This window comes from Papaver somniferum, chromosome 10 (genome assembly GCF_003573695.1).
Source record: "Papaver somniferum cultivar HN1 chromosome 10, ASM357369v1, whole genome shotgun sequence".
NCBI classification, from domain to species: Eukaryota; Viridiplantae; Streptophyta; class Magnoliopsida; order Ranunculales; family Papaveraceae; genus Papaver; species Papaver somniferum.
Genome location: NC_039367.1, coordinates 26,662,155 through 26,680,761, shown reverse-complemented (window position 1 = coordinate 26,680,761; position 18,607 = coordinate 26,662,155). Strand labels below are relative to the sequence as shown.

The 18,607-nt window shown below is 35.0% G+C and overlaps 1 protein-coding gene across 1 annotated transcript; it reads right to left on the bottom strand.

Annotated features, from left to right (window-relative positions):
• Positions 1-3,619: 3,619 nt before the first annotated feature.
• LOC113319380 lies at positions 3,620-5,844 on the bottom strand. The gene is made up of 3 exons (XM_026567641.1): positions 5,025-5,844; positions 4,870-4,922; positions 3,620-4,079 (listed from the first exon to the last, which is right to left on the bottom strand). The coding sequence occupies exons 1-3, from the start codon at positions 5,707-5,709 to the stop codon at positions 3,855-3,857; spliced, it is 963 nt and encodes a 320-aa protein (XP_026423426.1). The 5' UTR covers positions 5,710-5,844; the 3' UTR covers positions 3,620-3,854.
• Positions 5,845-18,607: the final 12,763 nt, after the last annotated feature.

Below are 18,607 nucleotides of genomic sequence, written 5' to 3'. Positions count from 1 at the left end.
TGCGAACCAATAACAATATTTTAACCCAAAAAATAACAAATTGATGTTCGGCTCATACGATTTTCGAAATATAAGCCGAACCAGTAATTATCTTTTTTTCGGGCTATTCAGGATGATGTTCGGCTTACTATGAAACTTTCATATAAGCCGAACTAGTGTCTAGCAAAAGGGTTGGAATTGAAAATTATAGGTTCGGCGCATGCAGCAAACAGATTCAGTGAGCCGAACCGTTCATCAATTGGTAGATTTGGCTCATAGATGTGAGCCGAACCTCAACTTGTTTCACCGAACCATGATCCAAAAAATCATCTAAACAACCTTTATAATTCTTAATCACTAAACAAAATATTTAATCACTAATCAATATTACTAACACTAATACGTAAAGGGCAGTTTTGCCATTAAAAAAAATTGGGTTAAGGGGTAATCTGATTTTGCTATTTCATAACCTCTTTTATCGTTATGCAGTATGCTAAGATTTCAGTATGCCCAAAATCAGGGTTCCAGATTTTCTCTGTTGATACTGAATATTCAGCATGTGAGCCCAATTATAGTTTATCAATACCCCGAAACACATACACAAAGCATCAGGTCACAAAACCAAAAAAGATTCTTCAATGCAATCTAGTCTGCTCTACATCCTTGGGATATAAACAGGCATATCTCAACTCTCGATCAAGTTTTAGAGAATCAACAATGCGGCTGTGCATATTGTCACCAAGTCTTAAACATAAAGCGGAGTTGGTCCCATGGGTGTTGGATATTCTTTCATTCCATTCCTAATGATTTCGCACCTGACAAAAAGAAAAATTAGAAGACCAAAAACATAAGCAATGTCCCAACTGGCTCAGGTATTGAAGCATTCCTTCACAATGTTGCAAACTAGCAACATAATTCTTATTTTTACTATGTGTTGACGACTTATGTGGACCAAAATACAACCATAGGTCTCTACGAAACATTTTGCACAACTTTCTCAAATCGAAGGACTGGAAACAATAACTGGCAACTTAAATTCACTAAGATTGTATTCTGGGCGACTTATGTGGTCCTAAATAAAATCATACGTCTCTACGCAGCATTTTGCACAACCATCTCAAATCTTGGAAGCTTGCAGCATGATCATTCACAATTTTTTTCTAAAGTTGAAGTTTAAGGGGCCATGATGATAATTGTTGGTTTGTTTGTACCACAACAAACTTTGTTTTCTTCTGCAAGGGCAAACGAAAGTATAGTCAGAAGCCTTCTGAATGATAATAAATTAGCTTTAACGAGAAGATAATAACTTCGGTAGCAAAGATTATCTTATTATCCAAGCATTAGAGAAACTAATAAAATCAACAATAAAGAAACTGAAGTAACAATGTTTAGGTGATCGGATATTAGCGTCATAAAGATACCAAAAAGTAAGACAATAACAGTGAGACAATCTTTAGTAGTCTTTGTTTCATTGCAATCTTCTAATCCAGTTATGAGTAACAGGAAGGAATACAACATGCCCCTGCTCTATGTTCCAGATTATCAAGAACTTCCAAGTGTGCACGGTGACCATTAAATTCAAAATAGTTACATTATATACTCAGACTCGGTGTGATAAGTAAGTCAAACAATGCTCTGACCAACTTCACAAAAATCAAGTGAACATCTAAAATTTAGACAAAACTCAATGAAAATGATAAAAAGAACATTTACTGATGAGAGGAGAAGTCATTACGGTGATCAGAGAACTATACAATTGTCAGAACATCTGATTTTATGTTAATATCAGCAAATCTTCTGGCCAGCTTGAATCTTCTGTAAGAACTCTGTAGATAAACGGAGCTCCTCCAGTTTAGCTTCATGTAGCGCCGACTTCTTTTCTTCCGTCATGAATCTCTTGTCAGTCATTTTCTGAACAGCGGCAATAAAATATTTAGCGGCTCGGATCTGTTGACTGTTCTGCAATATACACAAAGAATCACATGATCAATACTGTAAGTTGGGGAAAACCAATTAACAAACAGTGCAAAATCAAAATCCTACTATAATCTCCTTAAGAAAGGAAGGGCATACAACCTTGTTAAAAAGTACAAATTTCTTGAACTTGCATTTTCTGATTAACACAATTACAACAAAGATATAACGGCTAAAGAACCCATTGGATAGGGTTCCACATTGTTTAATAGAGCCCACCACCCACCCGAACACAGTGTATTCTGGTTGCAATTTGGAATGTTCTCTAGCTGAAGTTCCTAACCATCCAATACTAGAAAACCATTGCTCTCTAGCTGAAGTTCCCAACTATCCAATACTAGAAAACCACATCCTAATGCTCGCATATACACAGTAAATTTATGTTAAATTTTAAGTAACCCTTAACGTAAACTTTAGTCGGACACTTCCCTTCACAATTGAAACTATTGGTTTTGGAAAATCATTATCAACTCGGCTAATCCCACACGAAGGAACCTAAAAGACATGTTTTCATGTTTGCTTCTAAACCCAGATGTCAAAAGACATATACTTGAAACCAAAAGCTCAAATAACTTACTCATTTGGTGGTTAAAGTACATTCGCATAGTACTGACCAAGTACACAACACTAACACTAATTTCTTCCGAACTTACAAATGCTTTTAACGACATGAATGCTACTCTCTTGTACTTCTGCACTTCAGTTTCCAATTTCTTCATCAACTTGCACGCATAGTAGTCCCATTGGCACGTCCTAGTCCAATTGTTGCTTTCCAAGTTGCTGGCTTTTGTTAGCTGTGGCTTTATCCGTTAGCTCTCCGCTCACACCATCCACTGCAAGATGACGAGACTATCCAGCTCATTTTCTGCATTTGCATTCTGTTGTATTAAATTCTGTTGGCCCAATTCATACCCTTTGACCAACACCAATATCATGATCCCTCTGAGCAGGATCAACATACCTTCCGCTGGCTTCGTGATGTCCATGCATGACTTCTCATATGCCTGATCTCTGCATTGAGAGCAAGAATTAAAATCAGCAAATAAGAATTAAAAAATGAAACTGATTTTAACAGTTCTTTGGTACTTACTATGTCATGCTTATGAAGATGTTCGCGGGAACAGAAAGGAGTACCACCAGCAGAGTGTCACTGATAAAACAAACTTATGAAATCCCCATTTCCGAGACCGCCCATAACGAAATATCCAAATCAACCATTTTCCATTCATCTCTCCAGGGTTTATGATATCCAAAACCATTCATTAAGTGGTGATGGTGTTGAATGAAGAAGATGGTTAATGGTGATGCTCAACGCCGCCGTAGCTAGTAGATCTGTTGTGTGGAGATTTGGAGTCTTGGACTTAGATTTATGAGTGAGGCAATCTTAACCCTAACATCTTGTTGGGACACCAGACGGCCCATGAAACGAGGCACGGCACGTCCACAGGTGGTTTTAGCCTCCTAAAAGTTGCCCTTGTCAATTAATTAGCTCCAGTAACCAGTCACTCTAGACTTCTACTAGCTCCCACCAGTTAGCAGATTTCGAAAAAAAAAGGTTCGACTAGGCGAGCTAAATTGGCGACCCTGTTATTACATCAGCTGTTTTACTGTAGAAATTATGCATCAAAATTCCTCCAACAGTTCTTCAAAACATGAGAATATGAGATACAACATCAAGTAGAAATTGACCATTTACTGGAGTGGGCGAAAATAGGCAAACCAATGGAGAACCCTTGTGGCCCTTTATACCAAAATTATTCAAGATGCAACATTATTGCAACACTTCTGAAAATTTAAGCAACATGGATATGCACAGTAGGAAGATAACGATTTTGACATTGAATATATAATGTAATGCTAAATTGTCACATCATCTTTGATCTTTTCCCAACCTTGATACACTACTGGTCTTCATGACCCAACTTCCTGAATTTCACGCATGCCAACTCATCAAAGGAGTTGGGCGTTTTTCTTTTACTATTGCTTCTGCAGGGATGTAACATGGATAATAGCAGTTCGGCTTTCCGAAATCTGTTCATGTTCCAGAAAGAAGATTTTCCAGTCTCATTTCGGTTTGTAGAAACATTCCTTTCGAGTTGGCTTAGTACGACACTTTGCTGATGATCCTGTTATCATTCAAACAAAATCATTAGATGAAGCAACAAAAGCCGAAAAATAAAATCACAAAATTATTAATGTGGACGACTTTCAACTTGGTGTGATATACTGCAAATGTACCATCCTATCGTAATATAAGCTTTTACATCTAACCAAGTTTTATAACGAACTTTTCCGCTGAAAGTCCACGGTTCATAACCTAATAACATGGTGCTAAATTGCTAATCACAGAATCTTGCAAGCTTTTGGGACCGAAGATCTCGGCGCTATGTATCAAATTAGGAGAACATTTTGGAGCTGGTGAAACAATTTGAGGTACCTAAATAATTCAACTACGTTCGACCTAAACAAAACTTGACATAAGACAACACAAAATCAGGGTCTCACGGTTATAGAATATGGTTTCAGCCATAGCTAATGCAAATGGTTCACGCCATTATATTATTTCCATAATGCAAATTATGGTTCAGGACATTTGAAAATTTTCTTTTCCTTAATACAATGGTTCATGCCAACATATCATTTTCCTTACTACCTCAGTTTCTTAATTGAGCTTTTAACATACAACATATAACTGAGCATGTCTTCGGCTATGAGGGCAGTGCTGCATGCATAAGTTTAGCTATTCACAGTGTAATGTTGCTTCCTTACCTAATATCTATCACATGTTCCTCTTATGAGTTAAAATGGTGATTCTGGTACAGGGCAGCATATGAGGCTAATTACGATACAACAACAAATTTGTAAAAAATCAATGCAATAATTTATACTTAGTCATCATTATGTAAGAGTTCATACCCTGAGGATTCTACTAGCACCACCATTATCACAATTCTCATGGCAATTGATACCTGCATAGTACACGAAAAACATGCATTTCATTAGTTTCAAGTAACTTCAAATAGCTCAATGGAAATCAAGGAAGAGTAACAAACCAAATGCAAGGCAATCACCTCCAATTCTCAAGCAATACTTGTTGTCGTTAGAAACTCCAGTGATAGCCAAACATCCTTCATCTCGCCTATTCTGAGATCCACCACCGGCAAGAGCTTCCAGAGATGGCGCACACATGGGATGGCTAATACTGCTAGTATTAGGACTAGTACCAAATTCTGCAAACTTGGTTTGCTCTTCTGTAGGTGTACTATTCTTCTTTGAATCAGGCCAATATCGAAAGAACGGGGACAAAGGAGTTTCGCGACGATCATTCACTAAACTCATTTTCTTACTGTTCATATTTTCTGGGAAATTGTCAACCAAATGATCATCATCTTCTCTCAAAACTTGAACTTTATTAGAATCAGATGCTCTGTTTTTCAATTGAAAAGGGCCAAAACCAGGAAATGAACACTTAATCGTATCCAATTTCGAACTAGGTTTATCCGGTTGTGGTAAAGGAGTTACTGGGGCATCGAAAATGGTACTTGGGGTACGAGATTCATCAGTTGAAATGGTGGTTTGGTTATCAGATGGAGGAGAATTTACAGGAATTTTTGGTGTTATTGAAGGTGGGTTTTCTTTGGTTTTCAAAATTGAAGATGTGGTGGGTTTCAAATGTAATCGACGAATCCATGATGATCGAAGAACTTCTGCAAATTCCTCATTGCTTCCAACTGAAGAACTCTTTGACGATTGCATATCTCTTTAAAACATCTAAAGCTTAGAATTTTACAATACAAAGAATCTGCTTGTATAAATGCCTCAAAGGAGAAGAAGAAGAAGAAGAAGATATTACTGAGAATTGAGGAAGTTTAATAGAGACAAGAAGATTCTGTCTGAAGTTTGGTATTTAGTGAGAGGTACACAGCGTTGAAGTTTCCAAAGGTTTGAGTTACGTAAGAGCAACTGCAGTGGTGCGAGTATAACCAAAGATTAAAGACCAAAAAAAACGACCAAAAAATAGTTTAGTCTGCAGTGTGACGCTACGGGACGAAGACTAAATTTGATCGAGCGTAAAATAAATCACCGCGTAAAAACGGGCGGATAATCCAGTTACGTTTGATTTCTGGGCGGACATATAAATTACGTTTGAGACGGGCGTACGTTAAATTTACGCCTGACGACAGGCGTAAATATAAATTACGTTTGATGTGGGACGGGTTTCTAAATCACGCCTGAGTAGGACGGACTTTTGGTGTACGTCTGAGTGGGACGGATTTTTGGCATACGCCTGAGTGGGACGGAGTTCTGTTGTACGCCTGATGATAAATGTGGCGTAACAAAATTTCACGCTGGAGTGAGAGAGCCATTTGTGCAGCAAAAGATTTAAACTTTCTATACTTGGAATTGTTTTTAATACTGAATGAGGTTTGGGCAAAGCTTTATGGGTAATTAACATGAAACGAATGAGATCTCTAATAGTAATCAAATGGGTTTCACTCATTTCTCTGTAGGTTCTAATGATCAGGCGTAATACAAAATGAATAAAAAAGTTTTGTTGTACAAATGTCCGTCTGATTATGGTCAGGCGTAATACAAAATGAATGGGCGTAAAATCTATGTTCGTCTGGGTGGGACGGAGTTTTGGTGTACGCCTGACTGTGACGGAGTTTTGGTGTACGCCTGAGTGGGACGGAGTTTAAATCAACGCCTGGCTTCGGGCGGATTTTTCCTTCACGCCCCATGAAACGTACATTTCAGTTACGCCCGTCTCAAACGTAAAATTTAATTACGCCCGTCTAACAAACGGATACCAAATTTACGTTCGTTAACAAACGTACTTTAAATTTACGCCCACCAACAAGCGTAATTCAAATTTACGCCCGACTATATTAGGATTTGGGATTTGGTCTCGACCAAATATGGTCTGGGATTTGGTCTTGATCTGGGATATGATCTTTACTCCGTCCCACTGCGTTACAAACTCAGCCCAAATTTTTAGTTATACTCGCCCACTGTGGATGCTCTAACTCATGGGAATGGGAAGCATTAAAGATTGGGACCGGTGGATGGTAGTGGGTTTGCCAAACTTCCCATGATGTTGTCATCACAGGAAATGGAAGAATATGTTGCGGTGTGTTATTAACCTGTAGAGAAGATATCAATAAGATATCCATCCTTTCTGGTCCTAGAGAGAGAAATGAAAGATTGAGAACTTTGGCTGATTTTCCTAGGATCTGCATGGTACAAAAGACCCATCAGCATCTATCATGTGAAGGTTAAAGGCGTTACAAGATTTTCTCTTAAACAATTTAGAATTCCAATCTGGAATGCAAATGTAATCAACCCCCTTCCTCGCTTCAATGAGGCAGGAGGAGTTTTATGGAACGAATGAGGTTTAATCCTCTTTTTCGAAAAAAAAAAAAGAAAAAGAAAAAATGTGAAGGTTAAAGGCAAAGAAAACAAAAACAATATCAAAGAATCTATTATAAGATCAGTGGCCCTACAACTAGTACAATACAGTTACTACTGATGCAGGATAAGATTTTCTCCCCCAATGTCCACTGCCACGTTAACAAGGATAATATTTCAATCAAATCCCATATCCTTAAAAAATTCATTGATGCTACGCACACCACATTCACAGTTTCGGGACTCCACCGGGAAAAAAAAAAGGGTGGGTTTTTATTTTTCAGTGGGTTCCACCATTTTTTATGTCTTGCGGGAATATCACCGTGAAAAGCACAGTGAATCTAGATTTATTGTAAAAAATTATTATCATCGTTATTATTTCTCAAGAAATGATATTTACCTTCGTATTCTCCGCCTTCCTGTAATTTACTTGGCTAAATTGGGACATATACCACTTAGTTGGGGCCTAAAGCTAGATGATAAAAAAAGGTCATTAGAAATCACCTTCACACAACCCCTTATCAAAATAATTACCTAACTACATATTTTACCCCTGATTAATTAATCATATTAAGGATTAATTACGTTTTGGATGTGAAATTAACTAATGTTAGAGAGTTCTTCAAAAAATCAAAAAATTTAATTTTTTTCGTAAACAGTTCCCAGAATCGGTTTACGTTCATGCACTTGTAAACCGATTCTGGATTGGTGTTTCCAAATTAACAGAGGACATTCATAATCGGTTAAAGTTGACATGTATATAATCCGATTTCTATAATCGGGTTTCACATATTACATATATAAACTGATTGTTGCCATTCATACAATTTTTTTTTCATTCATTCCATTATTATTGTAGGATGCATTTAGCATATGCATCAAGCCTTTAAACCCCTAGTGGACGAGTTATAGTCTCGCGAGGGTTTACATAGAGGTCTACCCACAAAACCTAAACAAAAAACTTCTAAAGCCATCAATCTTCCTCCTCCGAAGACGATACATTATCCAAGTAGTCCGGATTATCCTCCGGGATTCTTTCTACCAATAAGTGATAGCTTGCATCGAATGCGAATGCTTCCCCCTTTTCCTCCAAGTAGCGCACTTTTCACGACTTTGTGCTACAAAAACACAAAAAAAAAACTTACATTTGTTAGTGGTGTTTCATTGAAAGATAAAACAACATGGGTTACGTAAAAAAAACCAAAAAATTACTTACAAATTCTGCAATGGACAAGGTGAAAGGGCGAGTGTTAAAAATCTGAGGTTGGAGAGCTAAAAAAGCAAGTATCGCATTTTCGATGACTAGGTGCCTATCATGGACTTGTTGGATACTTCTTGCATTAGGATTCCCAGACTCTTGGCTAAATTTGTTGTGCACCCTAACCCAAAAGGTTGTGGAATCCTCCCTTTCGGAGGATTGACGTCTAAGTCGATTTTCCGTATACCATGCTTTGGTGATTGCCAAATCTTCGAGTGAATCAAATGAAGTTATTTCTTGTATGTGGATGTATGAAATGAGTAGTTGTGGATTATATGGAGTGTGGGGGAATAAAATGATCAATTTTGGGGAAAATGGAGTCCAAGGGTGAGATCTCTATTTATAGAAAAAGTCCTTAACGACTATTTTTTTTTTGAAAAACGTGAAATAATTTGGTATAATCGGTATTTTAGAAGGTCTGTAAAATCCGATTGTGTTGATATGCCACAAGGAATCGGTTTTTCTTACGACCAACGTACACCGATTAAAGACATGTTAAATTTTGAATTTTCACTAACATCAATCGGTTTATATATTTTTATATATGATCTGATTCTAGCTAGCTTGGAAAACATCCAGGAAAAATTGCTTGCACAATCGGTTTATCTTGACATATCGAGTAGACCGATTGTTGGCATGTCAGAATATGATCAATTAAAACATTAAGTGCATTAAGTTCAACGCAAAGATCATCCAAAATACAAACATCAACCACAAAAAGATCATCCAAAATACACACATCAACAATCCCAAAAGACTTAAAACAACCACAAGTCTTATAAACTTAAAGTTTTAATATTTAAAAGTTAAACTTAAGAACTTAAAGAGCACCAGGAGCATTTGCAGCAGCAGCACCACCACCAGCACCAACACCAGCATCAGGAACAGCTACAGCACCACCAGAAACAACATCATCAAGAGCAGCAACTTCTGCATCATCCATGGCTATAATTCAACCATTTCTTCAAACATACCTTCCAACTCTTGGTGGCGATCCCTCTCAGCTGAAATAATGTTTCTCCTCATCCTAGCGAACCTCATGACCTCAACAATCTCTTCCAGTGCAAGCACATCAATCAATGTGAGGGCTTTTTCAAGACGGGTCTCAGCTCCGAAAGCAAACTTATATACATTCTCCAAGGTTACCTCTCGATTGTAAAATACTAGGTGTGTGAAGTCCATTCTACACACAAAAAAAAGAATCAAGTAAGAAATCGGTACATATAGAAACATAAGTAATCCGATTCTGAAGAGACTAAAACAATCGGGTTATGCGGTACATGTAAAACCCGATTATGGAAAGGAAGATGAAGAGACTATAGTAATCGGTTATACATATTACATATATAAACCGATTATGGTGATGTATTTTCGTATTTCATTTCTACCACAGAACGGGTTATGTTAATCATCATGTAAACCGATTACTAAACATGCTCTTCATGGACGAAAACAAAACCCAGAATCGGTTTATTCGATAGGTCAATAAAAACCGATTCTGGGTGTAATCAGAATTTTGATTTGTCAAAAACGAAGATTTTTAAACATGTAAATCAACAAGATATGACGAATCATAGATTGAGTTGATGGAGATTTACCTTTTTCTTGTGTGGATCGAAGATTCGTTGGAGAAGAAGATGAAAATTAGGGTTTTGAGAATTTGGAAAGATTAGGATGGAAATAGAAAGTTTTTTTTAGGTTTAGGTTTTTTATTTTTGGATTTACTGAAAATAGAAAGATTAGAATTTAAATGAGAGAGTTTTAGGAATTAATGTGGGGGTAAATTAGTATTTTTTATAAGTTTGGGTGCCTAGAGTAATTTGGTGGTGTGGGAAGGAAAATTTGATAGGCCCCAATTTAGGCAAGATAATTTAAAGGATTAGGGATATTTTGACTTTAGTGCCTATAAAATGATATATCTTTGTGTTTGGTGCCTAACTTTATCCAAATTTGAGTATGGTGCTCGGTCAATCGATTGACTTTGTTTGACCGTTTGACCATCCAAATTTTATCGAATAGTTAAAGGTATTGAACTGGGTAGAGTTAGTAAATATATTAAAAGTTAGTTTATAATTAGTCATTTCACATTTTTTAACTCTAAATTCAACCGGTCAAATGGTCAAACAAAGTCAATCGATTAGTTGGGCACCAAATTCAAATTTGGACAAAGTTAGGCACCAAACACTAAGGTATACCATTTTATGGGCACCAAAGTCAAAATATCCCTAATTTAAACCCCACATCTGGTTCAGGTGTTCTTTAAAGATGGCATAAAATTCAATTACCATGTTAGGTAGTTTGGCGGATTCGTCAAGCTACTATGAAAAAGATCACCGAGCGGCACAATGTCGATTAAATGATATACAGGCTTTTATAAGATCTAAAAGTAAAGGTTTTCAACAACAACTAGGACACTACTGTGATTAGTGATGTAGGATAAGATTTTGTTTTCTCCACGCCCCATAGTGCCCAACTGTAACGTTTAACCAGGATAAAATAAAATTTCAATCATATATCGTTATTTATTTATTTATTCCAAAAATTAGTGATTCATTGAAAAGACTAACATGAGGTGTTAGAAACTTCAGGTATAGATATAATAAAGACATCTAATGTAATAATACTGCGAGTTTCCCCGACATTAGATTTAAGAATGCTGTGAGTTTCCCCGATATTAGATTTATCTAATGAGAGCTTAAAAGCGATACAAAGAGGAGGAGTAGTTTTCCAATTAGCAATACAATCAAAAAGTTTTGCCTTCTTAGCTAGAGTGTTTGCTTCCCTATTAGCAGTTCTAGGAATAAAGAATAAACCGAGAAAATTAAGACATGCTTTAACAATTATATTCGCCTCTTTCAAAAGTGCTTGACTCTGCCATGAAATGGAAGAAGGATTGTCATTCAGGTAGTCAAACATATTTTTGCAGTCTCCGTCAATGATGAAATTTCATATGTTCTTCTCTCTGACCCATGTTTCTGCTTGCAAGATACATATTGCCTCTGCTTCTTATGGTTTAGCTGTTGTGGATGGACCTGCTCTTCTATTTTCAAATTCACTTGTATCATCTTTTAAGATTAGAGCAAAACCAGATGACTTGTCTTTGTCTATCCATGCTGCATCAATGTTTATCTTATGATGATTCAAAATAGGAAATTTCCATATTTCATCAATGTTGTCCTTCATAATGGTATTTTGTTTTCCAGGTTTCCTTTCATTGTTATGCCAAAATTGTACATGTCTCTGAATTCTATAGTTAATTGTAATGATGTCCTTTGTTTTCCTTGGAAAACTCTGTTGCACATTTCTTTCCAGATGAACCATATTTTTGTAAATACTAATTGTAGTGAGATTAGAGTACTAAGTTTATGCAGCCAATCTTTACAAATATCATTAAGCTTTACATAATCATTAAAATGAAATTAAACATGATTTGGGTTGAGAACCTAACTTTTTTAGCAAATGGGTAGTGATTAAAAAGGTGCTCAATTTTTTATCTTTACAGCCAAGTGAACAACATTAAGAAATACCTCTAATTTTTCTTAGTAGTCTGAAATTAGTGGGCACAACATTTTGGATACTTTTCCAAGCAATTTTTTTTTATTCTTTGAGACATGTCTAGTCACCACAGGTCCTTCCAGAATTTATCTGGCATGTTAAGATTATTAGCATTTTTCTTAGGTTCATTCAATTTGTCATACATAGAATTAATTGAAAATTTTCCAAATTTAGTAAGAAGCCATCTCAGAGTTAGTTTCAGGTTTTGGTATGTTATCTTCAGATAAAAACCATTTATCTTGCAAATTCTTATGGAAATATGATTAGGGAACACAAAGTTAATCCTTGAAAAATATTACACTTTTTAATAAACCGGTTTAGAAGATCAGCTACAGGACTAGTACCAAAATTTGTAAACTTGTTTTGCTTTTTTATAGGTGGGTTTTTCTTTTTTGAATCAGGTCAATATCAAAAAAAATGGGACAAAGAAGTTCTGCGACGATCATTCACTAAACTCTTATCCGAAAAAGAACTCATTTTCTTATTGTTCACATTTTCTGGATAATTGTCAGCCGAATGATCATCATCTTCTCTATTTTTTAGATGCTCTATTTTTCAACTGAAAAGGACCAATATAATGAAATGAATACTTAATGGTCTCCAATTTCGATCTAGATTTTTCCAGTCGTGGTAAAAGAGTTATTAAGGCATTAAAATTGGAATTTGGAGCACGAGATTCATCAGTTGAAATAGTGGTTTTGTTACAGATTGAAGAACAATTATTAGATGGAGGGGGAGAATTTATAGCAATTATTGGTGATATTTAGTGTGTGTATTCTTTGGTTTTCAAAATTGAAGACATATTTGTTATTTGTTCAAAAGTTTACTCTTCCAACAATTAACCCTAACCTCCATCTTTTCAACTATTGTATTAAAAGTGTTAACTTTGGATTCATCTGTAAACGTAGGAGCTCATAGATACAAATATTTAATATATATTTTTTTTAATTTTCAGCAGTTTAGATATCATCATTTGAAGTTTAAGATGAGTTTTTTAAATAAAAATTAAACTTGGATTATTAAAGTTTATCAAATGCTTAGAAGTAAAACTAAATTCTTGGAGAGTGTTGGTAGATTTTTACGGCTTTCTAGATTTATCGTGGGAAAAATCAGGCAACCATCCGCAAGAAAAGACTGGATACAAAAGTATTATTATGTCTTTCTAGATTTACCGTGGGAAAAATCAGGCAACCATCCGCAAAGAAAAGACGGGATACAAAAGTATTATTTTCACTAATTTTTATTCCTTGAATATGTTTAGAGGTTTCTTTGTACAAAAGAACCATAGAGAAAACTTTCATACAAATTAAAAAAAAAAGATAAGGTGATAGAGGATCCCCTGTCTAAGACCTCTAGTATGGTTAAAAGACACACCTAGATTGTCATTTAAGAGTACCGATCACTACGAAATACCATAGCTTTCGTAGCTTTGGTAAAATATCCCAAATGAATATGTCAACTGCTCTCTACATATCAATCTTAACGCCAACACATCCTACGGTATAAATCCTATGAAATCATCCACGATAAATTAATAACTACGCTGAAATTAATATGTTTTAGCGGTCTCGATTCGAGGATAATGTGCTAAATCAATAACTAGTTGAATTTATTAATAAAAAATTTCAAATATTTTTATGGCCCTTATGACATATTAATTAATGACTTTATAACTTATATAAAATGAATTTTCAATTATGTTAATTTGACGAACAATAACTCAACTTGATTTTTTTTATATAATTTATGTCAGATTGAATTTTATCTGGTTCTTTTCTTAACATTATAAGAGTTTTTCATGGTGTTGTTTCAAGATGCAATTAAAAAATTATTTAATATATTAGCGGTTATCATAATTTTTTTACGCGAAGATGACTCTATAACTACACTTTCCTCTTCCGCTTCCACATTATCACTTTCCTCGTCGGTCAAAAAATATGAAATTGTATTTCCTCGGAGATAGTTCAAAAGATATTCAACATTCATTTCATTGGGATAATTTAATCAACTGACAAAAAATCTTTGAGAAGTATGTAAACTACATTCCTCAAAGATTAATAAATTATTAATTGATCTGTGGATTAACAATTATTACTGTATTTTATTGATTGTTAACTTCGCGATAAATTAATAAATTTTGTGAGTCCCAACACTATCAATTTATAAGGGTTATATTGTATTTTAGTTTTCTTATAGTTTAGGGATTAATTCACATGTCACTATAATATTATCAGAAACTTGCCTAACTAGTAAAATAGTTGATATGAAAGGTGAAATCAATTTATCTACTATACCCTTCCCTTGGTTTGTTAGCAAATTTGAAAGTACCTTATAAGTATGTTGCACAATCCTATTAGTCTAAATTTACAATGTGTATTTGGATGAATAATTTTAGGATAGGAAACAAGAAAGTTTTGCTAAGATATGGACTCAAACTTTTACAGGACCAGAAAGATTGCACCACACCAACAAGTTGAGGACCAACCAGGGACTAATTATGTTTAAAGAACCAAATCAGAATCCCATCTGGATTAGGAGATTTGTTTGGCTTTTTTACCACTTCTCAGATGTCATCATCTTATCGCATTGTCTCAGAAACATAGGAAAATAAATCCATATTTTCGAAAGTAGGAGCAATTTTGATGAGAGTTTTCAAAGTATTATTTCAAAATCTCTGTTATTTGAGGCTTTGCACAAATTTCCCCATCTTCAAAGTTTAGCAAACAATCAGTTATGTTCAAACTTGTTCTTTTTAAAGTTTTTAAATTAAAATATCTAGTGTTCCTTACCTAACTTTATCTCTTGATAATTGCCTAGCTATTTCCTCCTTGGTGTTATCGAGTTTTTATAAGTTTTGTGCATTTTCATGTTAATACCATCTTGGATTCTCCTATTTATCTTATGATTATTAAGTCTGAAACATTTTTTTTTCCAAAATGTTAACTCATATTTCAGCAATAGTGCATTAAAGATAATGCAAATTCTATTGATATTCAGTCATTCAGATGAACTTAGATTCTAAATATATTAGCACTATCTAGGTATCCAAATCCAAGATTTTAAAATTTTCATAAACAAATGATTTGTTAGTTACAAGTGGGTTTATAAGTTTCGAAAATAATATAGGGCAATGGAGCCATTAATTATTATTATTAGTGCCATAAACTCAAAGAGTAATTATTATCCGTTACAAAGCTTATAAATCATTTCGTGTATTGAATAAGAATTTAATTTAACATTTATCCAAGTATATATTCATAATGTGATTTAATTTATCTCTTACCACAGCTCATTCTCGCTTTCTGTGCATTCTTATCGTGATTTAATGTTATTCTTATAAATGTAACCTCATAATTACTAATTAACTTAATTTAATCTTTTATCTTATTAATCATTAAACTAACTTAATTAGAAAGGGTAATTTTGTTATTAATATAATTTCCTAGAAAAAGGGTAGTTTAGGCGTACTTCATAATGACTTCCTGAAATTGAAATGATGGTTTCATGGTGCCCAAAAAACTGTTCAAAGGAAAGGGAAGGTAAAAAAGAAAATCAATTTTTTTAATATTATTTTTCTTCTCAGATTCAGAACTAAAAAAGTTTTCTTTCCTGGTGTAAACCGTTTTCATTTTTTTCTCATAGCCTTATTATCATCACTAAAATCCTTGACTTTTTCTTAACAACAACATCGTTTCTACCATATTTTTGTTTTTGTTTTTCGTTTCTTGAGATGTGAATGGAAAGAGAAAAGAACACAAAAATTTCTTCAAAAATTGGTGGTTCATAAGATGAGTTCCTTTACTACGGTGGTGGCGTTGTTGTGAAATCTTCATCCTAATTTCTTTATAAGAGGTAGGGAAAACTTCTTCTTAATTTCAGTTTCATCATGCCCTAAATCCTTGTTCTTTGATTTCAAATAAGATGGTAGTTCATCACTTTTTTGTTGTGTTTTAGAGAATTGATTTCAATTGCTCCTGACTTGAAATTGTTGAGTTCTTCAAGTTAGGGTTCTTATGAATTTGGTATTCTCATAATTCATTTGTTAAACTTCAAGTCATGTAAATTAACACCATGGGTTTTTGTAGTTTCACCCAAAAAAATTTATCATTCTTCAGTTGATCTCTAAAAGAAAATCAAACCCATGGATTTAAAATGATGAAGAAAACAACCCATCCATCGGGCGGAAAAGCATATAGGAAAGGAAATCCACGGTAAGGCAAAGGGAGGAATCTAGAGAAAGTTTGCAAAATACAAATAAACCCATGAAGATTTCCCGGTAAAAATATGAAATTAGAGGGTCAACCCAAACTTCCCCATGCATTATGTGAGAATACAAAGCTCAGAAATCCTGCTATCTTTGGTTAGCAGTAATGTGATATTTATGAGTGCGCATGTGCACAATTATTTGTAATGTAAAAAATGTGTACAGTAAAACCTCTGTATAAGAATATCCAAGAGACCAAAAAAAAGTATTCTTATATGGAGGTCTAATTTGAATAGACCAAAAGAAAAAAAAATTATATGTGCATCTGGGCATATTCATGCATATGCATAGGAAACAGAAAAATGTATCTAAGTATATACAAAAACTATTTAAATGAGGATTTTTTTTAATATTTATGTATATACAAAACTCGTAGTAAAAAAATTCACATACATCACAATTATCACATCGGAAATTGACAAATGAAATCAAATGAGTTTAGAGATATTCGTATTAAGTTGTGCACAAAAAATCAAAAATCCATTTTGAAGCAAAACGAACTTGTAATATGGTTACAAGAATCTCTTCATCGTAAAATTTGATGTATGAAAGTTCTATATATTTATATTATGATGTCAATTTATGTAATGTGGATGGGGTTTAGGGAAAATGGGGATCGGAGACAGGTAAAACTATTATTATTATCGATTTTTTATTTCATTTTTTTATGAGAAAAAGTAAATTTGATTAAAGATAGGCTTCACAAAGTGTGAAAGCTATCTAAACAAGATACAATCATGGCTAGAATTAGCTCATGACAATAACAACATTTCAGTTACAAATAACGATGCTCCAAGAGAAGCCATCAAGATTTTTTGTATGCCTAACCCAATAAAAAAGAGTACACTTCACTGCAATGACTAACTGATTCCAGTTTCTTCTCTTGGTACCATATAGACGATTGTTTCTTTCACTCCAGATTGTCCACCAAATGGCAAAACGAAGCAACCCCAAAGTTTATGCTTCATCTTCTTATCTTTCTTGTTTGGCCATTCCTATACAATCGCCTTAATAGAATCTGCAAATGCCCAATCCACTCCAAAGTTGTTGATGAAATAATATCACAATTTGTAAGTCTACTAACAATGCAAGAAGAGATGCTTGTTTGTTTCTTGTTCAGTCGTTTATTTGGATATGTACAACTCTGCTTTACCTGCATCATTAGTTTATTTGATTTTTAGGAAGCGAGTAAATAGATATTGAAAATTAAGTAGATAATAAAAAGTGTTTGTTGGCAGTAACGAAGGTATGCAACTTCGTTATTGACTTTGGACCTGTCACCCCGCTGGCTAATCCTTGGTCAGAGGATCACAGAATGGTGGGGGTTGATGCAGCTTTCCCGGATATGTAATGCGTTATTAAAGTATTTGCATGCATTCATCCCGCTGAGACGTTGTCTTATTAGTTGGTTGGGTATCTCTTTTTGGTGGAAGTCTTCCCCATGGTCCTACACTTATAGACGCTGATAGGGGAGTCCCGAGAGATTGTAAATAGCTACTTTCCCCAATAGAATTCAAAAAGCTCGTTTGATTGATGAGTTGAGGTCTGCTATTCCTCGCCCAGAGATAGAAACATGTCAAGCGGGTACGCTGTCTTCTTCTTCTGGTGCTCTTCACGCAGATGCAGATCTGCGTTGCTTTTATGGATAGTATGGCTTGAGATATTTCGCATTCCACGGGTGTCTGAGGACTTCTCCTTTTAGGTTACGCAGGTAGTAGGATACATTTCCTGCAATATCATGTATAACAAAAGGTCCTCCCCATGTTGGTGCTAGCTTGACCCACTTCTTCTCTCGCTGGTATTGGGGTATAGTGCTCAGCACATACTGTCTTTCTAAAAAGTTTCTAAGCCTAACCTTCTTTTTGTATTCCCTCGCCAGTCTTCGTTGGTAATTCTCCATCCTTTGTAGCGTTGTTTCCCTTCTTTCTTCCAAATCATCGAGCCTTTCTAGCATCACATCCGCTGTAAGGTTCTTCTCCCATGCTTCGGTCTTCGTGGTTGGCATGATGATTTCTGTTGGGATGCCGGCTTCGGATCCATAAGGTGAGGAGGAACGGAGATTCTCCTGTGACGGACCTTTGGGTTATTCGGTATGCCCACAACACGTTGTTTAATTGCTCACACCATCGTCACTTGTGTTCGTCCAACTGCTTCTTGAGAATACGGGA

What these genes read in the sequence shown, in the direction of transcription:
- LOC113319380 (XM_026567641.1), bottom strand. Translation starts at nt 5,709, where the DNA reads ATGCAATCGTCAAAGAGTTCTTCAGTTGGAAGCAATGAGGAATTTGCA. An exon ending in GTATTGCTTGAGAATTGGAG is followed by an intron (nt 4,923 to 5,024) that starts GTGATTGCCTTG and finishes TGTACTATGCAG; the next exon opens with GTATCAATTGCCATGAGAAT. An exon ending in GTGCTAGTAGAATCCTCAGG is followed by an intron (nt 4,080 to 4,869) that starts GTATGAACTCTT and finishes GAATGATAACAG; the next exon opens with GATCATCAGCAAAGTGTCGT.